The following is a 27,426-nucleotide window of genomic DNA, read 5'->3' as shown; positions in this document are numbered from 1 at the left end:
GATATCATCTAAAACACTTAGAACTAACCAACTAATCATGATCCATTACTATAACTTACAAAAAATTGTAAGGCTGAAACTATTTATTGTTTAGGCCAGAGAAAAATAAGTTAAACTTAGCAAACAGTAGCTCTTTCTTGATTCTAACCTCGCAATACTAAATCTATTGAGACTAGGAAATATAAGAGTAAGATTAGGATCGGTATTAGACTAAGAAGTTGCCCGAATTGATTCAGCCGAAAATAAGTTAGCGTGACGAACAGACGGTAAACCCTTTCCAAATTTACTCTATGTGAAAGCCACCCGGAATTTAAACTCAACAGTTTTCATTTTTTGAAAAGCTTAAGCTACGCAAAACCTAATTAGTTTCTGCTTTTTGATACTGTTCAAGTTTTTCTTCGAGGAAGAATTGTAATAAAGAGCTGATGTTACCTTTTGATTAGTTTTTTGATCGTTGATAAAGAGCCACAAAGAGCAACTGAAAAGTCTTTTTGGCCTGTGTTTCTCTGTAAAAAAATGCTTGGGTTATCGTCGAAACATAAAAAGTGTATTGGAAATTTAATGCTCTCCGCTGAAGCAAATCATACATGCGCGTGACGCAGCTCTCTTCCAAACTCCCATTACAAAACCTAAGCAACCTCACTCATCGTACTTTAAAATTTATACAAATTTCTGAACTGATTTGAAAATTTTGTGAAATGTTGATTATTTGTTCAAACTTCCCACCTGTCATTTGAAAGGCAAGATACTTATGTTAAGTGTTTGTAGGGTAATTGTTAGTTTATGTTTTTTTTTGTTTTCTCACTACGATGAATAACTTTTAAGTATTAAATATATACATACCCAGTCGACTACAACTTTTCCGTCTACCTCAAAATTTTCAAATTTGCAGTAGTTTTGAATAAACTTTAACTTTCTCATTTGAAATAAATAGAAAACACAAAAAATTAGTTATTTAGGCAATCATTATAATTTTTATGAAAAAAAAATTCCTTGCTCCTCGAGGATTTTTTCTGTTATTGTTCCATATCACCGTAAACAAATAAAATTGATTTAAAACCAATTACCTCATTCAAAAATTAAATTCTAACCATTTTTGAAATCATTTTGTTTCAACTAAAACCTATCAAGGCCTACTTTGTTAAATTTAAAACTTAATTTTATTCCCATACAATCAAGATCATCAAAGCTATCCTTGGACCTTTAAACCTTAAATCTATAACACTTAATTTTTATTCACAAATGTAATTTTTTAAATTTTGACCACCAAAACTTTCCTTGGATCAATTAGAAATTTTTTTACCCCACCTCCTAGAACTAGTGTCTAACGACCTCAAACGTCGATTCACTTTCCATACCTTCGTCATCTACGACCCAGGATCAACTGAAGAATTTCCAACTAACTATCCATTCAAATTAAGCTTAACAGTAAAAACCTTCGATTACTCATCCTTCAGTTGAACCCTACCTCTTAATTGATGCAGGCTTAGGGTAAATCTTAGAACCAGTTAGAATTTAAAATGTATCTAACGATCTCTTTGTGTTCTAATTATACCTGAAACTTGTGGATTGATATACTATCTCCAAATCTTGATCACAAATCAAACCCCAACTAAGTAGGATTAAGTCTACTTAAATGTAATTAACAAAACACCCGAGAGCAGTGAAAAATCATTCTAACGAACTGATATACTCTCTCCACAAAACTTCTCAGCATGACAATCTACCCCGAACGAAGATTAGGATAATCTGACGAAAGTTGTAAGTTTTTTTCTCTCAAGAGATAAATTGGGAAACAAACGAACTATCGTTCATCAAAATTGTTTAAATACAGAAGCAAGATACGATCTTGTAATTAGACCACACAAAAAGTAGGAGTTACCAGATCAAAAAAGTTTTATTTTCCAAACAAAAATTATAAAAACAAAATTCTCCAGCAGACTTAATGCTGTTTTGGAATCTGACTCAACAACCATACAAAAGCTTGAAAATCTTGGGTCTTGCTCACAAAAAAATCAAACGAGGAGAAAAACAACAATACTTTTCCGAACCAGAAGTCATAAGAGCAGTTTCCATAAAAGGCAAACGTAGAATAAGAAACTCTTAAATTTAAAAACCAGTAAAAATATACAATTGGAATCAACCGATAAGACTTATTGAAAGCTACAAATAACCGTTAAACCGCGCAAAAAAGGATCCAATACGACGATAGTTTTTACTATGATAATATCCTCTCAATCGTCATCGACCCCAAAGCGACCCGTCAAGAGGATAAGAACAATTTTGTCACAATCTAAACGTAAACTTGTTCCGGAAAAGAAACAGTCCATGTAAACAAAAATTCCAAGAAGTAAAATACGAAGACAAGTACTAGGTCACTATCTACCGGTAATGAGTAATAGCTATCAAAACTCTACCACCACAATCATCCAACAAATCACTACACCGAATGCAAACAGATGCTACAGACGTAGATTTTTCAAAAAATTCAACGGAATACAATAAAATTATTCAACGTCAAAAGTCTCAAAGACATTCTATGTATATTCACCACAAACATTTTGACACGCAAAAGTAAGACAAAATTAATCTCTTTTCACAATTTTTAGACTCCATTCGCTAAACACTCACTGACATTATAATTTTACTAAGAAAATAAACCAATCTACGAAGAATCCTAGCATGGTTTCTTACAGATTACCTTCAAAACAATTTAGATATAAGTGCACAAGCCAGAAAAAACTTTCGGCCACAAATTGAGAAAGACAAAATGCTTGCTGACGAAACAGATTGGTTATGGGACCCAGAATGATGCTAGTTTAAGTTTGTTAAATTGCCAATTGATTTTTCAAGTGTGGCGACTGCAGCTATCCCAGTACACAAAGATCGGTTAAAAATACCCCATTAACAATCGACACGACACCTTTGATTTACAACATAACGTTGAAAGAGAGGACTTATAATAACAGTTTAAACTCAATATTCATAAATACACAAAAAAAATAAAAGGGAACTACGAATTTAACACAACGAGATATTCAAACGACATCATTTTTCGTAAATATAGAAATTGTTTAAGCAATACCCAAAACAACACAACAATTTATTTCACCTACATGTCCTGCACTCTCAGGACCAAATAACAAAAATAAAACTCCGTGTCCACCAACAACATTACAATCAACAGAAAAAATATTAGTAGCTCCAAAGTATTCACACATGGATTGTCGAACATATAGACTTATGACTAAAAAACCTCCATTTGATAGACCAAAATAAACAAAAGGAAATAAATTTGCAAAACATAATAATGGTTTTTTTTACCAATAACAATATCTGCAGTTCAATAGCATCACGTTTTATTACAACCCAAAATCAAACTCAACAACATAATTATAATCAACAAGCACCAAAAAATTCAACTCAATCTATAAGTTTTTCTGATAAGAGAAAAACCTAGACAGATCGCACTGGGTACTACCCATTTTTTCAACAAAACAATTGACTCAAAAACTAGACAACTCAGTAGAAACAACCACATTCTTCAGACGATGAAGAGAACTTACATCAAAATCAACAGCAGTACAACAAAACAATTGACTCAAAAACTAGACAACTCAGTAGAAACAACCACATTCTTCAGACGATGAAGAGAACTTACATCAAAATCAACAGCAGTACTTATCAACAAAAAAACCAATGAAACGACATAGATCAACCAGGTGGTACTTGTAAACCCGATTGTTTTGAGCTCTAGATGAATTCAGAAAGTCGACGACAAACAAACTAACACTACTCTCTATAATAAAGTTTTGTACAACCAGATAAAAACATACAATCACATTATCAAATGAAAATTCAAGATTACCCACCTGATTCAATGAGAATGAAATTCCACTTCTTTATTGTTTACAGCATGAAGTTAACAGAACTCAGTTTACAAACTTTACCACAAATTTACCTCAAAAGAAAATTACCTGAACGCTGTTGCATTTATAGGCACATAACCTCTAAAAGCACCACTTTACCAAAATCGGGTTCATAGAAGTACAGCAATTATACAAACCACAGTCGAAGGCGCAGCTCAAAAAAAAATTGTATATTCAAAACTCGTTGGTAAATTAGAGCAAGCAGCTGAAATCACAAGGAAACTAGAAGAAACAGAAAATTTAAATTTACTTTATTTCACTAAAATTCAGAGAATTACGTCACAGATAGTTAAAATTCAAGACTCCGATAACAATTTAGCATAAAAAATCTCTCATATCCTAAATTTACGCAACAAGAACTCAAATTTTAGAGAAAGAACCCTCTCATTTAAAAAATGATGTAAACGGACATATTATTATCGAAGGCAGAAAAACAACAACATAAATCAGACCGCCCTCAAAAACATAAAGAACCGATTAATTTTTGTTAGTAATACATGAGGAAAGATGAAAACTTACCAAACAAAGCTATTCAAATTAATTACATTTCAGGGCAACCACTCCCACCTAGTTATAGTAATCACCAAATTTCAACAATTTTCGTGGACGATCACCAGACGAAATTCACAGTGTTTTTCACATAACTGATAAAGTCGATCAAATACTTGAAACAATCCGTACAGAATTTAATCTTCGAGATCTATATCTTGTAGAAGTAATTTCTCCAACTACAATAGAAATCGATCATACTCAATTAACAGAAACCGATGTTGTTGAAAAGATTGTTCAAGAAACTTTTCATACGACCGTAATAGATTTTTTTTCAAATAAATGCAATAGAAGTTATTCAAAGAAAAGATACCGGAACTACCCAAACAATAAACTTACAATATATATAATTTACAACATCAGATCTCGTCAAATTTCTAATAAATATGGACCTAGAAAACATAGCTAACAAAATAGATCACAAATATATTCCCAACCACCGCATCGAACTGAATAACAATATTCAGATAGGAACAGTCTAATAACTATACAAGTAGTACACATAAACCTCAACGACAAATGAATCAAGTAGAAACTACAAACGAAACGACTTCAGACCCACCAGGAATAGAAAACACAGAAACATTAGAAATTCATACATATGCAGAACAGCATATACTGAAAGCATAGTTCATCAAAGTACTTTAGTTGAAATTATGTTAAAAAAAGGACAATTTTCGAAACTGCTAAAATCTTCTAAGCATTATAAAAAAATCCTAATTCAAATCTTAACAAATCTAGCACCGATCAAACAACCAAACATTACATTCCACGCATAGCTGACAATCAAACAAAAATGAGTAATATATAACAAAATACAATACAAAGAACACTCCCACCTTCAGAAAAAACTTGGAATTTTCCAGTTCTTCTAAAAAGACCAAAAAGTAAAATTTTTCAACCACCAGACAGTGAAATAGATTTTTTAATAGGTTCAGGAGCAGAATCAAATATTAATAACCTTAATACAAGGAATGAAATCCATTGATTACATCCCAAACTACCACTTTCCAAAACTTCAAGCAACCATCCACATCACGAGGCACAAGCTTAACAAACTATGTCAAAATTGAAATATTCCTAATACCAACTTGAATGATGGAACAAAGTAAACTTTTAACGGAAGCCTTTAACAGAATATTTAAAATTACAGATAGTAAACAGAATGTAATAAGATTTCCTTTAGTTAGTTATTAATTCTATACCAACAATTAGTATTGTAAATAAAAATTACAAACCAAAGATGAATACAAAAAAAATATACCTTTGTAACATTTGTCCAAAGACTTAATAAAAACCCTCAATCTTTTGAAAAATTATTTCTATTTACAACCATCAACAAAAACAATTGAAACCATTAACTGGACGTGCATATGATTATTCAATCAACCAAGTCCAACAGTATAAAAATGATTAAAACAATCAAAAGGTATACATGTCTGACCTCATCCCTCAAAGTCATAAATATTTCAGAGTAACAATTTCACTCAATTATTTTTTTGAAAAATACAGATATCGGCGTAATGGATTGCTTTTTATATATGCAACAATTCACCATACAATTTTTTAATTTTCTCAGGACTAATAGCACATTGCGAAACCAACGCAACATTATACCATATTCAAGAAAAACTTTAAATATTTTATATAATTTTAGGTCTCCCAAATCTTTTTCAATCTACAAAACTAAACGATGAATGATCTATTAAAAATATCACAAGTGATTCAAAAAGAAAATCTAAAAAGTATACGGAAACCCCTAATTCATACCTGCTTTTGAAATTTCGAAATATCCAAACAAACAACTCCATTTTCCTAACAATGTTTGACTTCCAACACTCAAATAATTCAAAAAGACTTTGAACAGTTTGCAAATACTAGATGTTCTTGAAAAATATGAAATCATTTCCCTAGTAAAAAAGAACAATAAGCTAAAAGGAATACATCCAAAAACCCGGTCATTTTTGTCTCAAAAGGCGAATTTCCTAAGATAGTATTAGGTGGACCATATCTAAACTCTCCATATAACAAAATCCAAACCCTCTAATTAACGAATCAAAATGCAATTCACCCATAGAACCAAAACAATTACTTCTCCTTAGAATAACTATACAAGTAGTACACATAAACCTCAACGACAAATGAATCAAGTAGAAACTACAAACGAAACGACTTCAGACCCACCAGGAATAGGAAACACAGAAACATTAGAAATTCTTACATATGCAGAACAGCATATACTGAAAGCATAGTTCATCAAAGTACTTTAGTTGAAATTATGTTAAAAAAAGGACAATTTTCGAAACTCCTAAAATCTTCTAACCATTATAAAAAAATCCTAATTCAAATCTTAACAAATCTAGCACCGATCAAACAACCAAACATTACATTCCACGCATAGCTGACAATCAAACAAAATTGAGTAATATATAACAAAATACAACACAAAAAACACTCCCACCTTCAGAAAAAACTTGGAATTTTCCAGTTCTTCTACTAGATGTTCTTGAAAAATATGAAATCATTTCCCTAGTAAAAAATAACAATAAGCTAAAAGGAATACATCCAAAAACCCGGTCATTTTTGTCTCAAAAGGCAAATTTCCTAAGATAGTATTAGGTGGACCATATCTAAACTCTCTATATAACAAAATCCAAACCCTCTAATTAACGAATCAAAATGCAATTCACCCATAGAACCAAAACAATTACTTCACCTTAGAATCAGCGGACATTATTATTTAACTGCAGATATGAACTGCGCATATAACCAAATGCCATCTGATGAACAATCATCTGTTTGACACAATTTGTCAATGGAAACCAACAGTATGAACTTAATAGATTACTCTATGGCATCTTGATAAGACCAGCAGTTTTTTCCATCATCATGAGTAATATTTTTAGATCACTTCTTCTAAGTAAAATTGTTATCAAATGTTAAAATAATGTTTTTCATATAATCACAAACAAAACAAGAAAATATCACCAAATTCTATTCAAAGAAAAAATAAAAGCAGCTCCAGGTTAATCACGTTTTTTTCTCAACCGTGTTAAGTTTCTCGGACAATCATTGAAGAAATACAATGAAACCCTCAGAATAGATGCAATTTTAAAACTTGAACCACCATCTAATAAAAAGAAAATACAAGAATTCTTTGGAATGTGAAACTTCTGAAGCAATTATGTTGAAAAAGTGCAAGTATATCTCAGACATTTGTACAAAATATTACCATAACAAAACAATTTTGAATGGTCCATGTAACAACGAAAACATTTAGATGAAACTTAAACAGTTCTAACTGCACAAATTTAAAACAGTATCCCAGATCCAAAACAACTGTTTTATGCATTGTGCGACGCATTTAATATTGGAATTGGCGCAGCTTTTTTACAATTACATCAAATCACAAACAAAAAGAAACTAAAACACTTATGAGAGAAAGTACAGCTATAACTTATACATGAACAGAAAAAGATTTTTTAATCCTTGGATCAACACGTCCAACTGTTTTAATTACAGATCATAAGCCCATAAATTTCTTTTTTTTTACAAAAATTTAACCCCAAGTATAAAGTATATAGATTTCAACTAATTCGAATAAAATTTCCGAAATTACACAAAAATTTACAGCCGGCCAAAACCTTGCCGAGACACACGTAGTAGCAATACACCACCAGAACTACTTTCACGAAAAACAACTGAAGAAATACCACGAATTATAAAACTCTTTCTCATTTAAAACGAAACATCACCACAATAAGATTGTGAATATGCAGTCCAATTGACTCTGATGATAACCAATTATATCACCTAGAACACTTTCCTTTTTACTTAGATTGCCGAAACAATCATTATTAAATTGGCTTAATAGAAAACAAGGCATTCAAATTTATACAATTCTGACCAACCCTATAGGTTATATAATGGCGCCTTTTGCACTAACTTTACTAAACTGTTGGGGAGTGCTCGCCGAAAAAAAAACAGACAGAAAATTTTTGTCAAAGTTTTCCTTAAATGCAGCAGAATGTCATTTTGGCCTGTGTTTCTTTGAGAAAAAATTGCATGACTTATGGTCTTAACATTAAAACTAAATCTCATAATCATGGAAATTCATTGCACCCCACTGAAACAAAACATACACGTGCATGACACATTTCTCTTCCAAACTTTCATGTCAAAACCTAAAGCAATCGCACTCATCATACTTCAAAAGTTATACATTTTTCGGAATTGATTCGAGAATTTTGTTGATCTTGATTATTTATTCAAACTTCCCGCCTGTCTTTTGAAAGGCAAAATACTTATCATAAGAGTTTGTCGGGTAATTGGTTTTTTGTTATGATTTTTATATTCTTAATGGCTAATACATTAATTTTGTTCTTAAAAAGTAGGTATGTTTTGTAAAATTTTGTGATTGACTGTCTTCCATTGTTCAAGTTCCGTCGCCTCCGAATATGGATTACAGTTGGGCACTGGCTGCTTACGACGACACAACTCTAATAATGGTACCTCCCTTTATATCATCACCTTCAGGCGAGAGAAGTGACGAGTTCAAAGTGTTATCAGTGCACCCTGCCCCAAACACGCCCTTCAATCCAAATACATCTGATTACTACTCATCCGATATCTATATTCGGAATTTGACAGCTTCAACCAGATACACAGTGTCGGTAGTGTCTACCCTGGGTGGAAATGGGAGTTATGCTACTCCATGCAAGACTGCACCCTCTGATCCACTGGAGAGCGAAGTGGTACAGTTTGTGGCGTGTACAGGTGAGTTATTTATTAAAGGTTTTTTTTATCGATGAGAGGAAATATCGCATTTCTATCAGGTGTGATCACTCAAAAAAGACACTGTTTCGACCCGCATCGAATATTTCTGTGACATGTCAACTTTGTACGGAAGATAAACGCCAAAAAAATTGATTTGAATTGTTCCCAGCAAATCATTTGGCTCTGCTCTGGTTTAGCTGATCAGATCTGTTTTTTTTATCCGACTAAAAAGTTTTGTCCAAATTTTCTAGATCGTTGAAAGGCATCAAATAGTTCAATCGCTATCCCAACTTATACATACAGCTATATGTAAAGCATATGCCCGTTTTTATACGGCTATGTACATTACAATCGAATAGACACCTGGTTTCGCGTCTTATATTTTGCGTTTGTTTTGTAGTTTTTAAGGTTTTGAGTCAATGCCACGGGATAACAGCCTGGTTTAGAGGGGTGAAAGCAAAATTTTGTTCATCCGCGGTTCGCTTTCAAAGTTTGAGCAGTGAAGTTTTCGTTTACGGGTTTATAACCGAGAAAACCCTATATTGCAGAAGCGGGGGGGGGGGGGCGCTTCTCCCTCAGGGATTCGACCACCTGCCGACCCAAAGGGTCCCCCTTTGTACTACTTTGAGATATCCCTTTTTGGCTGACGAACATTTTTTCTAAAAGCTGCTTCAGATCCATTATATACTAATTTTGAGGGGGGAGTTCGAGCCGAAAAAAACGCGATTTTTTGATCAAGTGTTTACAAAAAGTGCCTATAAACGCCTTTTTTGACCTGTTTTTTTTTTTTACAAAACTTTGCCTGCGGCGCAAAATAATGGCCAAAACAAGGTCTTTTTGGTGCTTTGGGAGAGCTCGGAAAATCAATTTGATCGACCTAATAAAAAGGGGTCGACAAGGTTTTGAAGTTTTTTTTTTGAAAATACCCCCCCCCCTCGAGAAAATCCTGGATCCGCATCTATTTAAGGGAGTATTATTACATGTGGAATACTTACCATTAAGCAAAATTACTACGCGGTATAGTACATATTTATTTGCAAGTGACTAACAAAAGATGCAATTCTTAATTTCACCATTTTCGGGTGTGGTTTGTATCTACTTCATTTGTGGTGCTCTGAGTGTAAAACACCTGGGTTGTATTTTAGCACCCCCTCAACCGAATGTGACTTGGGAGAGTTATGAGACGAGTGTAACAGTTACATTGCACACCCCTTCTTATCTGTTCGACGACTGGAAACTGGAGATCTTTAGTTTTTTTAACGGAACTTTTAGGGGTTATTATTAGTAGCATAGTAAAAGTGGCTAGGAAATGACCACTTTTAACCCCCCTTTTTTTTCGGTGTGCCGTTGTACTTACCACTTTTAACCCCCAATTGGGCTAAAGCTCCTTTTTTTTCGGGCACACATGTTTTGAGGTGGGTTAAAATTGGTAATTTTCCAGCCACTTTATGGAAACGGGAATATAATTAAGTTTTGGTTGGTGCATGTTTTCCCTTGACTTTGGCAGTTCAAACTTTACTGCGCGCGTTATATTGTGGATTGTTTTGTAATCTTTATCGCCACGTGTGGAATTAAATAAAATGCTGTGATATTGGTAGGTTTATATTGTTTTTTTTGAATACCCCCTCGCGATTAGAAATGATTATTTCACTTTTCGGTCAAAAGAACAATTTTGAAAAGCTTTTTTTTCCTGAATGAAAAGTACTATAAAGCCAATCATTTACATTTATAATCAGAACTTAGTCAGAATCGTCTAATATAGTAGCACGTCGATTTAAGCACCGCCGTTTAGTTGGTCTAATTTCTTCCCGATCGTTTTCTTCTCGAGCTTCAAGGTCCAAATAGGGGCAGTTGTACGCCGCTGGTTCTGACTCTGTTTGCCCACTTAGCTGGTCGAAATCTACCAAATCCTGTTCTAACTCTTGATCAGCGTATGTGGGTTGGTTGAAACCCATATCTGGTGGCGTAAAAAGATACATGTAATAGCCCCCCTGCGCTTCTATAGCTTCAGCCAAATCCTCCCTTCCGTTATCGGTGAGAGTGACGTCTACGTCGTATTCGCCCCAGTCCATGTTGCGCCCAATTTCTCTTATGAACATATCCTCGCGCAAACGTTTATATCCGAAAGGACTAGTAGTTACTCTGTCTGCATATATATAGCGCTTATTGTCAAATGCGCTCAGGGAAACTTTGTTCGTTATTATGGTTTGTAAATTGTGATTACAGGAATTTACCCTCACATTTTCCGAACGGACCACTGAACATTAAGTCAAAATTTGTTTGTTTTCATTATGGGTTTGCTCCCTTGTCGTATATTTTGAATAGCCTTTGGCGCTTTTCTTATGAGAGGTTAAAAAGAAAATACAATCCTTTACTTCAAATTTTTAACAGTTTTTTTCCTGTTTCCACATAAATACCTCCCTTCCCCCCACCCCTGACTACATAATCTTATGATTTGTTTTTGTTGCGCTTTTCTAAAATGGTAACTGCAAACTGAAAGAAAAATAAAGAAACTTACTGGGAGAAATATAGCTGTACAGTTTGGGCTTTAGTCTGACGTACTCCTGTATGATCTCCCCAGCAAACTCGTCCTTGAGTTTGGGGGTAACGCGCAAATTCTCGTTGGTGTAGAGGGGGTGGGTGGCTGGTTGATTTGAAAAGTCAAAATGATTTCGCAGTTCATGGTTTTTCTCAATTTCATTGTGGAGGTCTTTGCTACGGATTTCATACAGAAACGAATCAGTGTCCGAACATAAAAGAGTTGCGTCGAAATTTTTCTTGATTATGTTGTAATGGAACTGGAACATGTAAAATTTTTATTCTAACAAAATCACCAACGTAGAGCTTTGGTTGGCGTACTAGTTTCTGCAATTGTTCCACTATTAACGAAATGAGACGTCGAACGTCCTTTTTGGTAACTTCAATCGGGGCAATTTTGGTAACGCGTTTTGTTCTCGAGTTAATTGTGTTGACAAAATCTTGAAGCTTATCGATGTATGAGTAGGTCCAATTGTCCTCCAAATACTTATAAATCAAACCCTTTAGTTATAGAATGTTCCTCTCCGCGAAAGCGGATTTTTTTTCACTCTCTGTTGTATATGTTTCGATGTCATTTTCCTCACATAAAGTTCTGAATGACTCCTTGAACTCTGTGCCTTTATCTACTCAGACTTTTTTTGGCTGTTTTGTTTTTGTCATTTCTTTGAATGCTCTCGCAGTTGAGATGGCCAACTTTGTGTAACATTCGCCCGGAACTACAAATCGACGGAAAATAAATCTAAGCTATAAAACGACAGGCCAGCGTCTAAACAAAGCTCTACATGCTTTTCACGGTCTCTACCAAAGCCAGTTCTTTTAGTGGTCTTCCTAACATCGGTTCGACAAAAACGTCACTGTTCTCCGGCTTCGACCCGACCAGAACGCTCAAATCAAGCAAAAATAGTGAGCTCATGGCTGGGTCTCAGTATTCCCACACCACGAGGTCACTCCTAAAAACAGGGCTACTACTATTTATTATATTACTAGTGTTTTGTTCAGTAGATAAAAATCATCATCTGCATCAAAAATGGATCAACCTTTTCCCTCAACTCCTAGCTTCTCATTATCTGAAAATGAATCTGGATTTTAATTAAATTCAACTCAGGGCATGCCCAGGAAGCTAAAAATTCTAATAATACAGTTTAAGTTCAGGTCTCGAGACAACTACAGATTCCTGAATCCGGGGAAATAACACTCTTATTTCCTTTCCGGAAAGCTGGACTCACTGTTCCACCACCCTTCACCGTTTGCGTGAACTGCTCTGTAACGATTGTAGCCACACAATCGTCACATTTCGGAGCGGTCTCTGATAATTCTCTGTTGTCTATCTTTATTTCTCGTCGTTATTTCTATCGCAACTATCAATGTTGTGTTTTTTCTGATTTTCTTCTAAAAATGGCTGTTTCAACATTTCTCGAAAATGTGACGTCACAAATCGAATTTTTAAAATTTAAAAAGTCCAGAGTCTTCTGACCTTCACGATTCGTCTAATCGTTCAAATAACGTTGCTAAACTTCTATAACTGTCAACTCTCTAGATCAGCGACTACTACTTCGAAATTGCATTTTCGTCCATTCTGGTCGAATGTCACATTGATTTCAATGGCTGCACACGTAGAAAGCGGGACATGCAATCCACTGCAACCGTAAGATACTCAATGTTTTTGTTGTAATCTGCAAGTTAATCAACATAAGCCAGGTCGATTGACCATATTTCGTCTTTGTCATAATTTATCACTTTGAGGCGTGCGTGGTGTTTTGGGACGAACTGTTCGATAATTTGTATATGCTATCTCTATATGTAAAAAACGTTTCTTCTTACTTGTGAAATTTTTGAATTTAAACCTGTAAATTAAGGCCACTTTTAAATTCTGTACACTGCCAAACAATGCTGGACCTAGTTTTCAATATTTTTTCTTCAGCTGGTGTAATCTTGTCATTTTTTTGTTTTTGTCTTCTTCTTCTCTGTCGTTGCAGAATCTGAATCGTTATCGGGCGTTTCGTACGACTCGGAGTCTTCTTCTTCTGCTGCTCCTTCTTTTCGTTTGGTTTTTTTGCGCTGTCCGTTCTCTTTCACTGTCTGCAAAAGTCTTTCTGGTTTTGCGTCTTTTACTGATTTTTGAGCTGGAACTTGTTGATGATGACGGTTTCTCGGGAGAAAGGAGGAACAGGGCTGTAGATTTTAAAGGGGAATTTGTGGAACCTCTGCTCCTTTGCTTCTGTTGAGCTTGTTCCGTATCCGTTGACTGAACCGCGACTTTGGCATTTTTGTTCATAACCAACCGTTCATCATGTTTGAGTGACCTCAAAATCAGTATAAAAGCGGGGTTATAAAGTTTTTTAGTTTGTTGTTGTATATCATACAAGTGTACTGATGCTTTAAGACCGATTGGCACTTTATCAACGTAAATTTCTTCATTATCTTTGTTTATTTTGACTCTAACTGACTTTTTAATGACTTCAAGAACTTTTTTCGCTCGCTTAAGTTTGTGTTCATCCATGAGCTGTAATTGTAACAGGATACGTTCTGTGGATAATGCCTCGCTAAGCTCAACACTTTTTTTTCATCTCGTTACCTTCATCATTATCATCATAATCATCATCATCATCATCATCATCTTGAGAAGTGAGAAGGAGAGCTTGTTTTTGTGGATTTTTTTCTGCTTTGGCAACGATAGGTGGTTCGGGGGTGGGGGGTATGACTGCTGTCGGACCATTAGCTGATGTTGTTGTTGTTGTTGTTCTTGCTGATTCATTCAGTGGTCTCAAATGTTTCAAGTATGATAGTTGCGGTTTCTTGTGTTTGATGGAGTTGTCAAGCAAAATCTGTGCTGCATGTGGTTGATCTCTGATATACATATGCTTTGGAAATAGAACAAATTTTTCTGCCGCCATTTCTATGCAGTCAAATACTTGAAGCAAAAATGAAGTATATGTCTGATTAGATAAAATCCTTGTTTGCTCAGTGTAACAGCTCGTTTTTTTCAGGACTCGTTTTTGGATTGATTAAAATTTTGTATGCTCTTTCGAATTTATTGAGGTTTGGGATACTGACAGGCACATTACCGTTGACTACATTGAGCAAGCTTTCACAAAGAACTGATGTGATTTGACTATTTGATGTTTTTTTCTAATGAAGCCTTGTAGTTGAGTTGGGCTCAACTGTACCATGTGCTGCAGAATAAATAAATTTTTCGCGTTCATTTGTGATGGGTGTCACTTCTGCTTTATCTATTGGTAGGTAGAAAATTGACAGACCAGTTGGTATTATGTTTGAACAGTATCTGAGACAGTCTGATGTTCGGGGATCTAATTCTTTTAACAGATGTCCGAAGCTGTCATTTGTAGCCAGTTCAGACGAATGAGGTAAGAATTTAGGTGCATTGAGTTGCCTTTCGATGTGATCAAGTTGCTGAATATCACGAGGTGATTTGGATAAATTGATGTGAGATGTGTTCAAATCAATAGTTCGTGGCCATTGGCTTTATTGGAATAAATTATGTTTAACATAGATAACATCTAAGCCCCTCGTCTTCCTGCTGTTGCTAGTTTAACGAATTCTTTATCATTGTAAATTTTTTTGCATGAGTCATGAAACACTAACAGAATGTTTTCAATGTCTCTCAAACGATCGAATCCGTCAATTTTTACAAATTCAATATGAATTCTGCGAGCGTTTAACTTGTCCATAACTACAGGTTGAATATCTTTGTAAAAAATCAACACTTTTTCAAATTTGGGATAAAATATTCTTCTTGGCAAAAGTTTGAAAATCAACTCTGTTTTTCCGGATCCTGACGGTCCTACAACTGCCATAAACAAACTTGTCGACATATCAATAGTTTTATTCATATCCTTGGGTTTGGTAGCACGTACCCAACTAAACCAGACAATTTTGAAAACCAAACTGACGTTTCTTCACAGCTTATTTGCGTCCAAGAAAGTTTATAGATACGAAAAAAAGTAAAATGAAAATTAAAATCATTTGAAACAAAAAAACTACTTCTGATCTAGGGACTGTAAGATTTTTGTTCAGTATTTGTTTGATCATGAGCAGAATTGGTAAATATAGTAGCATCAGGCTCATCAACCGCTAATTCAGACCTTCAGCTGTTCGATTTATATTTCTCTCTATCTGGTTCTTTCTAATTATAAAAAAATGTGTTTTTGTCATAAAATATGTATTATCTATACTTCAGAACAATAAAAAATCTCGTATCGAGTATAACTTGTAGAGTCATTAGTTATGTCATTGTCAATGTCATGCATTCCTACCACATAATTGGCTGTCACATACTCAGTTTTTGCATGAAATACAACTTTCTTTACAGAGTTCTCTTTTACTAGTTTCTGAACTTCCTCAGGTAGGTCACTGCTTTGAAGATCCATTTGAATTCCGGGTTGACGTTTGGGCACTACGACTAGTCTGGGAGGACATTCTCCTCGTTTGTTGGCTAACATTTTGACAATACTTGTATCGTTGAAAAAAGATGAATTGGTCAATCACTGGGAAAAAATTATCAAATAGTCAATTTGTCTCCTGCTAGAGTAATTTGTTCTTTCCGCTGCACAGCTTGACCTCTGCAATTGATTTGTTCTGTTCTGGTCAAATTTACTTTGATATTACTCTCTGGTGTCATCCAAGCCAAGAACACTAAATTTGGAGATAGGTACGTCTCCGCTTTTGCTAGTCTTTCGTTGTTGCTCATTTGTCAGCCAATCAAAAAAGATCTTCGTTTTTTTCAGGGCACAGTGACTCCTAGAGTTGTAATTAGGTGAATGTCTACTGCAAGATGGTTAATTCTTTAAATGTATCTTTTCAATTCATGTGCAACCCAATTCATCAAGATTCACAACTTCTCAATTCAAGTACTTTGCAAGGAGTTCAGCCTTCTTTTTTCCTTTGGCGTAAAATAAAGCGTTAGGATTTCTCAAAACAAAACTTTGAATACTCTGATTTTGGTTTAAATATAAATAGTCTCCGCTTTCCCAGTGAATTCCGTGCAAGTAATGTGTTAACCAGTTGAACGCTTTTTGTTCAGCTTTGGGTACTTTGAGTTGAAAAGAACTGGAGGTAGAAAAATAAGAGAGACGATATATTCAGAAGTCGTAATGGCTAATTCTTTAACAGTAAAGGTACTTTTTTATAGCGAAATCCTTTCAAATCTATCACGACTGATCCTTCGCTCAACATTCTAATAATTGATAGAGTTCTGGTCTGTTTAGTTTGACGAAAAAACAGAAAGTAATACCGCCCAAATGACCAATCAGACTGTTGTTACACTTCCAGGGTAACATATAGTAGTAAGTGGAACCCATGTTGTAAACTTCGTCAACAAAACCTGCAGCGTCATGTAAAATTGCATGCAGACGTAGTATTTTTGAATCTTTTAAATATTTGTCCAAGGAAGAGTCGTCTATGCCAATAAGACCTCCAATTGGCCAAAGTTTATTAGCTACGACATAACTTAAATCATTTTCCGTGGAAAAGAAATACAGAGAACATGCAGCCAGAAAGTATTTTTGACGGTCAGAATTTTCCGGATAGGTTTTTTCACAGCCAAATAAATCTCATGAATGATTTCCAAGTCTGTTGAGGTAACTCTACGTTTTTCTAATTTCTTTTTTTCCAACACTCTTTGAGCCTGCTGAATTTCAAAACAGTGGAAATAAAAGTAACCTGTTAGATACCAACAGCTGATATCTACAACTCGGTGATATACATTTAATTGGACCATCAGCCTTTTTCATATATTTTTAACATATTAGTAAACATATATTTTCAGTCTGCGTTTTTTTTCTTTCAATCAGATTAGCGTCAAATTCAAACAAGAATCAAATCAGTTTCAGAAGTAGCATTCGACAAATCAATTGTTTTTACAAGTTTTTGTTTCCAAATCAAATTCAAAATTTCTAAACTGGTTGAAAGTAACACGCAGCTAAAAGTACAATTTCTTCTGTCTGTGTTTTCGGTATGAGCGTATTTTAATGTCGGGGAAAATTTAGGGAAAGTTTAGCACAATTATGACCTTCCGAAACATACTGTTCCAAAAATTTTAATTTAATGAACAATTTCCTGTGATTTAAAATGTTTATTTGCTTGTTTTAGATGCCATCATACGTCGAAACTGTAAAAGTCCCTTTCGGGGGACCAGTGCTCATAAACAATCCAATTGAAGAAATTCACGTCCGTTATAAGGCTGGGCCCGATCCTGAGGCCGTAGTAGTATAGGAGCTCTGGCCCAAACCGCGCCAGTGGGCCAAGGGGAAACCCCTTCCCCGGACTTTCGTCCATGGGTCGCCCGAGTGGGAACTCCTCACTGAGCAACTCAGGGACGTGGTCGCCCTCGGGGGTTGGATTGGGCACAGGGCTGCTGATCTGCTGGGGCTGATGGACAGCCCAGCAATGTCCATCTATTCCCACCTCTTCTTATAAAGAAGAGGTTTTTTATCATATTATGTTTTTAGTCACCTTCTTCAACATCCCCTTTTCTTGTTATATTTTATTTCGATGGATTCTATTATTTGGACTACAGCAACAGTTACTGCTAACAGTTAAAATACGCTGTCAAAATCTTGTGCTTTCCAAATAACATATAGTGGCTCTTTTTCCTTCCCCCCCCACCTCACACAAACATGAATTTTATAGTCTAACGAGTTGTTTTACAAGGTTAATTATGAATACCAAATATGTTTGTCATGGCCTAATTAGTCTGCATGTCAATTTTCATGACAATCGAATAAAGTGAACAGTAATTTCAAATTGAAAAATTTGCAGGTGGGGGGGAAAGGAAAAAGAGCCCATATAGTTTGGTTGCATATAATAGGTATATAACGTCATTTTACTTGTAAACAAACCTATACCCACAAACTTTAGAACGGAAAACATGCACCAACCAAAACTTAATTCCATTCCCGTTTCTATAAAATGGCTGGAAAATTACCAATTTTAATCCCCTTAAAACATGTGTGCCCGAAAAAGTAGGAGCTTTAACCCCGGCTCTTTTCCAGTTTCTCCCTTTCAAAATACCGAGTTTTATGTTTGATTTACGTGTTATTACGGCTAAACGCGTGATGTTACGCTGTAAAGTATGAAAAACAAATCTGTTCACAGTTGTCGATTTGTTCACCTTGCCAAATTTCATTGCATTAGGACAACGTTAAATAAGCTTTTCAAAATTAAATTTGAAAGGGGGAGGGGAACTGGAAAAGAGCCTTAACTCCTATTGGGGTTTAAAAGTGGTTAGTACAACGGCACACCGAAAAAAGGGGGGTTAAAAGTGGTCATTTTCCTAGCCACTTTTACTATACTATTAATATTTGAAAGAAATTTCATTAAACTCATCTCAGTCTGCATACACATTCGATGGACTCACTTACGGAGTGAATTATGAAATTTATGTATGGTTGCAAATAGGCGGAGATGTTGGATTAACAGATTGTGGTCCAGTGGGAGCAGTATTCTCCCGTGGTTCTCTTTTAGACGTTTCAGCTGGGTGCAACAGTAAGTGTCCAACTTTTGATTGAATCATTTAAGAGCGACTGTTTAATAAAAGCGACTTTCCGCATCAGTATCGTAATTCCTTAGTTCCTAGAAAACGCTCACGTATCGGCTCTCTCGTCGTAGTATTTTTTTATTTTGGCGTAGTATATTTTTATAGTATTTTTTTTACTAAAACAAAATTTGTTTGAGAAAACGCCATTTTTTGTTGATTTTCAAAATTTGAGATACATTTTCGCATTCCGTATAACGTAATTGATGAGTACTTCCGCGTTTCAAACAAAGCGGTTGTCAGATGTGTTTTTTCCTTAAAAATTCTAGGGTCAATTTTTACGAAGTTTACTGCTACCAAAATTCTAAAGTGTTCATTTCATTAAGGATTTCTCTCCACGCTTCATCCAGACCTACTAAGTTGTAACATGGTACTGTTGGGCAATCAGAATTAGAAGATGCTCGTTCAAATAGCTCAATCTTATTTTTGATGGCTCTAAAACAAGCACTTGCACAAAATTTTTGGTGGCGAATGGCTGATTTTTCATTTGCTTTGATTAATTTGTTTTGAGATTACTATTAAGAATCGATGAAAATAGTTTATACTCTTATGAACATTGCGAGGAATTTTTTTCGGTTAAAGAAAAGTTTGTTTTTGTTTTTTTTTTCAGGAAATTTTCATTATTTGTTCAGGCTGAAATTTACTTTTTCGAGGTTTGATATTTGATTTTTTAAAATTCAGTTCATTTTTTGTTTAAAGGAAGCAAAAGTCCAGTATCGAACACAAAAGTGTAAAAGTCACGAAAAATGTGATCGATTTCTATTTTCGAAAATGGAATTTAATTTTCAGATGTCCATGGAAGTTTTTTTATACCTTGACCCAGTTTTGTCAGCTGAGTTAAGTGTATCAAATAGTATATATCATTATTCTTTTTATAAATTCAAAGAGCTGTTAGGTCATCTATTTTGTTCTTCGAAATTCGAAAATTGAGATTTTGTTTGAATCGTCAGAAACTTTTTCGCTTACTTGCGTTCATTGACTCTTTTCCAACTGTCTGTTGGCTATGTTTATGCTATTTTTCACTTTTTGAAGCCCTTTTTGCTTTTTTAAAGAAAAAATCTGTGGTTTCAATGGCCCACAATAATTGCCCAAAATTTGCAATGATTTTGGACATCTAAAGATGCAATGGTTTCACTTAAATAACTTGCAACGTTTTTTGCCATCAAGAATTTCGTTGAATCCATGAGGATCAACTAAGGGCAAACATCTGCTTCGGTTCAGTCACATCAGTGAAAATTGAAAATTTTTGTTGTTTTCCAGTGTTTTATCTACAAATTTTTGAGCAAAATACCCCCAGACATTTTTTTGGGACATCGCCTATTTTGGGGCTCATTTCTTGGAAGAAAGGATTCGTTACTACTATTAAATGAATTTTTGGACAGGTTTGAACCGTCTCCACTGTTCACTGAACAAAATGAATTTCTTATGCATATAGTTCGCTGTCATATAAATGCCTACAATTTCAAGTACGCGCCTAAGTTGGAAAATTAGAGCAAATGTTTTGGGCACGATTTAGCCGTCCTTTCAAGACTTTTTTTGCTCAGTTTTTTGAGAGCAGCTCACTACTCATGGCAATAATTTTTTCTTCGGATCCGTCTGCTGATTGCTTTTAGATAATCGTGCTGCAAATTTTAGGGTACAAATACCTGATTTACTTACTCCTTTTCCTAGTTTCCGCCTTAAAGACAAACTCTTTGAGCAAGCTGTTATTTTCAAGATAAACTTATGCATTCAAGAAAAAACTTATTTTCCAATTTTTTTCTTTTTGGGCATTGTAGCTCAATTTTAGATTTGCGTAAAGATTTGCAATCAGTGATCGCCACTTTATTCCTTTTTTGAAAAAAACTTCAAACAATTTTTAAGTCTTTCCTTTCAGAACACACACACTTTCACAAAAAATTTTTCCCCCATCTATTGAGGCAAAAATTTCCTGTTGAGATGTGTTGAAATGTTTCAATTGTTTTCATTCTAAGAAAAACACAAAAAGGAGAAAAGTTAAAGGAGATTTCAAAAATCCGAGTTGGTTACAATTTTTATCAAATTAAAAGTAAAATTTAAAAAGCCAGTTCTTTAAAATGCTAACAGCGTGCTCGAAAAATGTCTGCTGCAACAAAAAACTCATTAGATTTATGAGTCTAGCAGATGAGTCCTGTTAAAACAGTTGCTTACGGGAAAAATTCAAGTAGCTGATTATAAAACCCTTGCTGATCGAAAGGGTTTATCAGCAAAAAGTCGAGTAGATGTTCAGTAGAGAAACTTCAAGTTTTGTTTTCATGGCCAGTATGATGAGCGAAAATTTTTTTGGTTTTTGAAGTTTTTTGGCATGATAAGTTTTTGCTCAGACACTTTCGGCATTGTTTTTGCTTAGTAACTTTTGTCCCCATACTAATTTTGCACTCTATTATCTGGGCTTGTGATTTAATTTTTTGTTCTCCATGCATAACCAGATAAAGCAATTAACCATCAGCATGAATAGGATGATATATCATATGAAAGCCATTCCGGTCGTGATTCAAGCAACTGTAAATTTTTTCAAACAAGTGTCCCAATATCGACAAAAACTAGGAGTTTTAGTCTGACTTTCAGCGGGTAGGCTTTTTAGAGACCAATTTTTTTTTCAAGTATTAAAAAAATGTAGTCTATTTTTGAACTATCTAAATTAAATTTGGAAGCTTATTTTAGTAATTTTTGGCAATAAAAATTTTTGCTGTTTTTTTTCTTCAATTTTTTTGTTTTTTAAAAGTTTATTGAAGACATCTGTTGTCAAGTATGTCTAATTCACAAACGTTCTTCGCATTCGTATAGTTGCCACATCAAACCACTCACAAACATTTATGATAATTTTAGTGTGGTCGGAAAAGGCTGTTCTAGTTGCCAAAGTTTCTGTTGAACTATTAGCCTTCCAACCTGTTAAACAAAAAAATTTTTCAGAGAATTGGTGGAATACGGGATTAAATTCAAAATGGTCAATTTGCGGATTCAGCAACAAAATTTGCCAGTAATTGTATTCCACAACAAACCGCAAGTTTCCTTTTTTGCATGAAACTATTTCTAGTTTAATTCCACGTCAGATGCGGAAATTGCGGCATGCCACCTGTTTCTAATTTTCACGCTATTAAAAAGATCAGCGGGTTCCATGATTGGTCGATCCCGCAGTTTTTGTGCTGTAACAATTTGGCGCCGTATTGAAGTTGTGAATTCATTTGAGTTTTATTGGCTGAACTTATGCTTTTTTGAAATGCCAACGCTTTGTGGTTTAGAATTATAAACGACTACTCGTTTATCAGCGTGAGGAGACAATTCTTCGCAAGGGACGTTTGGTCACAAACGACGTTTCGCAGCATTTTCAAAAGGCGACAATTCGCACCAAGTGTCAATTCGTTGCAAGCGGAAAATTGCAGAACGATTAATGGCTGATTCGGGTAATTACCAAACGACGCGAATTAGGGTTGTGGGGGATTAAAATCAAGCGAGCCAATAAATTTCATAATTAAGCACCATATCTGAAATACCACAGCGCGTTATTTTATCAAACGTTCACAATTCATGCGGTGGTTAATGATCAAACTGCTCCATTAGTCTTCTTTCTGCTTCAAAGCAAAAGTGAAGAGCAATATAACCGGGCCTACGGACAACTGAAAAAAAAAACAATCGAGGACTTGATCCCTCACAGATTGTGGTAGATTTTGATATGGCTTCAATTAAGGCCACTCAAAAGGTGTTCAAGGGAGTAACTATAAAACGTTGCTTCTTTGTTTTTGCTCAGGCCAATTGGGGCAATTTTTATGAGATCGGATTAGCACTAGTTTACCAATAAAAAAACGCCCATGCCTTGAAAGTCAGTTATTTCTCTGGCACTAATACCTGAGCTTTACTTCGAACTCGGCATGGCAGTTTTATGTTCTAAAGTTTCCGAAAAATGTGATTTTTCCCTCTTACTGGATTACGTGCTTTCCCTATCATTTAAAAATTCATCAAATTCCTGAGAAAAGAACGAATTATGTCGGAGAATAAATTGATGAAAGTAAATGCCGGAGAAAGTGCCGCCCAGGTGGCAAAACACAAAAAAACCGAAACAGATTAGTCGAACTGCTTAAACATTAAAGCAAAAATAATATTTTTAAACAATTTAAAGGCCTCAAGTCAATTTTGATTTTATTTGCTTCGTTCTTTAATTTATTAGTTTAATCTTAATTTTTTTGATCTGATCAAAGCTTTTACCACTACTAATTGTCGCTTGCCACGAGTCATCGCGTGCTGCAAATAGTCGCTTTCTACAAATTCTACGAGTAGTCACTTGCGACGAGTTGTCGCCATGCCGTATATCAGGGCGAAGCCATAAATGTTCCTACACCATTTTTAGATCCATTAAAAAAATCAGTTCAAAAGTTGACGATTTATTTGCGAGAAAACCGAAATGATTTTTTAAATTTTTTCTCCTACTTATCCCCCACACGCTAATCTAAACTAGAGAGAGATGCGATAAGTCTCTTGCAACATAATAATAAGAGCAACTATCAAGCCTTTAAGATCAATTACGCAAAATATCCAATTACCCCAAAATAGCAATTTTCAAACTCCCATCTGTACGAAAAATTATCGAGTTTAAGTAAACCAGCTGAAGTATGATCCAACCAAAAATCTACGTCAAATGAATCAAACTTGTATAAACAAATTTGCGTAATCAATTATCAAATTTTAATCAAAACTCTTGCTCTCAGTAAAAAGAAAAAAAGTAGATTATGATGTGGTGTTTTTATAGTTAGTATCCATAAATTCCAAAAAGAATGGCGTATAATTGGTTAAAACTGGATTATAATGTTACCATTTTTCCAACCAATCAAACACATTTTAATCAATTATTTTTCGAAAGTTTTTTTTCAAGTTTAATTGAAATATTTTTTATTATAACGGATTAGAATCCATTATTTTTTAACAAACGTCATTGCTTCATTTTGTTTTATTTCTGTTTTTTTTTTTTGATTTTGAGATGGCTACCGAACTTAAACAAACTGTAAAATTGTACTTTTAGCTAGGGTCGGATTTAGGGGGAGGGGGCGTCTCTCCTTGGATATTCGATCCCCTGCCGACCCGCAGATATCAATTTTTGGTGTGTAACCTTAGAATATTTCTGAAGTCGCCCTTGGCGCCAATATACACTAATTTTGAGGGGAGCGCGCCAAAAAAACGCGATTTTTTGATAAAGTTTATCAAAAAACGCCTAAAAAGTCTTTTTTGGCGGGTTTTTTCTCAAAATGTTGCCTGCGGCGCAAACATTTTGGCCAAAACAATTTCTCTTTGGTGCTTTGACAGAGCTCCGTAAATCAATTTGATCGACTTTAAAAAAAAGGTCGACACGATTTTTGAATTTTTGTTGATCCCTCGAGAAAGCCCTCGGACCTCTATAGTGTTTTCATGCAGAAGAGTTAAATTTTAATCCATTATAATTGATTTTTAGTGAGATAATTTTTTGATAGAGAAAGGGATTATAATCTGGTATAATAGATTAGAAGAGATTATAAAAAATTTTTGGAAAATTTATAACTATTTTTATTTGATTATAATTTTTCAAAATGTCACCACAAATGTAATCTTTATAATGGTTTATAAATCGTTCAAACATTTAAAATTGGCGCTTTTATTTAATTATAATTTTGCTGAAAGTATGATTATAATTATCATATAATCGATTACTTTCTCTTTTTACTGAGTGCGGGCTATTACATAACAATTAAGTGTTGTCGGCTGGTTTATAAGGCGCTGGTTTTTCTCTTCGGATGGTTTATATACCACCGAATAATAAGAGGTGAAATATCTTTTTGAAATTAGGCTCCAGAAACTATGTATAAAAACGTTTGACTGAATAAAAAACAACCACCCCACTGACGAATAAATATTCCGCTCTTTTCCTCAAAGTTGATTTTAATGACTACGACGAACATTTTAATATAGTTTAAATTAGAATCAATGATTTGAAAGAACTGTTTTTGATGGTTTATACGACATCAATGAGGCAGTTTAAGTTTTATTCGTGGCTCTTTTTGCACAGTCATGTCATGGTATCTTTTTTCCCGTCATCACACTCAATTTTACAGTACACCCAAGTCCATCAATCTTAGATTTTTTTCAAAAATCTTGAAGAATCTTGGTTAAATCTTAAAGAAAACCTTGGCTGTCCGGGCAAGTTCTTGCCAAAGAATCTTGGAATATATCAAAGATTCTTCAAGAAAATTCAGAGAATCTCGAAGAAAAGAAAACAAATATAGCAAGAATTTTTAAAAGTCTTTTGACGATTTGCAAGGAAAATTGGCAATTTTACATTCAGGAATTTCCAAGATTTTAAAAAAATCTATCGGCCTTCTTTTTGAAGATTAATCTAAAATTTTCTGAAAAAAAAATTTAAAAACTGTCCAGAGCTCTCGATTTGAAAACTCAATTGTAAAACACTTAAAAATTAGACTAATAATTTCGAAGAAGCTTGACTAAGTGTTTGCTCATTAACTTGCTACAATTTTTTTTCGAAAAAATTAAGGAACTTTTCTTTGATATCTCTAAAAATCTTGAAGAATCTTGAAGATCTTTTCAAAATTGCACGAAAAACCAAAATCCTCCGTTGAGCTGCCGGAGCGATCGTACTTGTTTTTGAGGTGGTATTCACGTAGTTTAGACGCTTAGGTACCTTGGAGAAAGCCGGAATGGTTTTAACTTTTCTTGGCTATCTTTGATAAATCTTCAAGAATCTTCGGGATCTTGGCAAGATTTTTCAAGATGACTGGACCTGGGAATTTACATTAAATCTGAGAGCCCTCAGAAATGTCCCAGGTAAATTAATTTCATGGTTTCAAACTTTTTCTAGGCCAACCCGTTGTATTACATCAAATCGAGGCAAAAAGCCGCTGGACGATATCAATCAACTTCATCAGTTTTTACTACTACAGCTGGGAAAGTTTGGTAATTGTCTCTTCCAGCTCATCGCTTACCAATCCAATAATGAACAAAACGCTGGATTTACACCTTAGTGGCCCCACTGAAATTGATGGGCTCTATCCAGGAACTCAGTACTATCTACACTTCATTCAATTGGTTCAGTTTTGTCCCAGCGGAGATCGGAAGTTCAATGATACGACTTCAGCCTGCACAAGTACGATTCATCATTTTGAAAAAATCACAACTTAGTTTGAATCTCGAAGAAAAGAAAACAAATATAGCAAGGATTTTTAAAAGTCTTTTGACGATTTGCAAGGAAAATTGGCAATTTTACATTCAGGAATTTCCAAGATTTTAAAAAAATCTATCGGCCTTCTTTTTGAAGATTAATCTAAAATTTTCTGAAAAAAAAATTTAAAAACTGTCCAGAGCTCTCGATTTGAAAACTCAATTGTAAAACACTTAAAAATTAGACTAATAATTTCGAAGAAGCTTGACTAAGTGTTTGCTCATTAACTTGCTACAATTTTTTTTCGAAAAAGTTAAGGAACTTTTCTTTGATATCTCTAAAAATCTTGAAGAATCTTGAAGATCTTTTCAAAATTGCACGAAAAACCAAAATCCTCCGTTGAGCTGCCGGAGCGATCGTACTTGTTTTTGAGGTGGTATTCACGTAGTTTAGACGCTTAGGTACCTTGGAGAAAGCCGGAATGGTTTTAACTTTTCTTGGCTATCTTTGATAAATCTTCAAGAATCTTCGGGATCTTGGCAAGATTTTTCAAGATGACTGGACCTGGGAATTTACATTAAATCTGAGAGCCCTCAGAAATGTCCCAGGTAAATTAATTTCATGGTTTCAAACTTTTTCTAGGCCAACCCGTTGTATTACATCAAATCGAGGCAAAAAGCCGCTGGACGATATCAATCAACTTCATCAGTTTTTACTACTACAGCTGGGAAAGTTTGGTAATTGTCTCTTCCAGCTCATCGCTTACCAATCCAATAATGAACAAAACGCTGGATTTACACCTTAGTGGCCCCACTGAAATTGATGGGCTCTATCCAGGAACTCAGTACTATCTACACTTCATTCAATTGGTTCAGTTTTGTCCCAGCGGAGATCGGAAGTTCAATGATACGACTTCAGCCTGCACA

The 27,426-nt window shown here is 34.6% G+C and overlaps 1 protein-coding gene across 1 annotated transcript; it reads left to right on the top strand.

Moving 5' to 3' along the window:
- Nucleotides 1-8,937: 8,937 nt before the first annotated feature.
- LOC134855971 (uncharacterized) lies at nucleotides 8,938-26,485 on the top strand (the record flags this gene model as incomplete). Its single annotated transcript, XM_063872338.1, is given in 4 exon segments — nucleotides 8,938-9,254; nucleotides 10,400-10,528; nucleotides 19,119-19,295; nucleotides 26,201-26,485. Coding segments are annotated over 4 exon segments (908 nt in total), but the record flags the coding sequence as incomplete, so codon positions are not given.
- Nucleotides 26,486-27,426: the final 941 nt, after the last annotated feature.

This window comes from Symsagittifera roscoffensis, unplaced genomic scaffold (genome assembly GCF_963678635.1).
Source record: "Symsagittifera roscoffensis unplaced genomic scaffold, txSymRosc1.1 SCAFFOLD_611, whole genome shotgun sequence".
NCBI classification, from domain to species: Eukaryota; Metazoa; Xenacoelomorpha; order Acoela; family Convolutidae; genus Symsagittifera; species Symsagittifera roscoffensis.
This window is presented reverse-complemented; position numbering and strand designations above follow the sequence as displayed.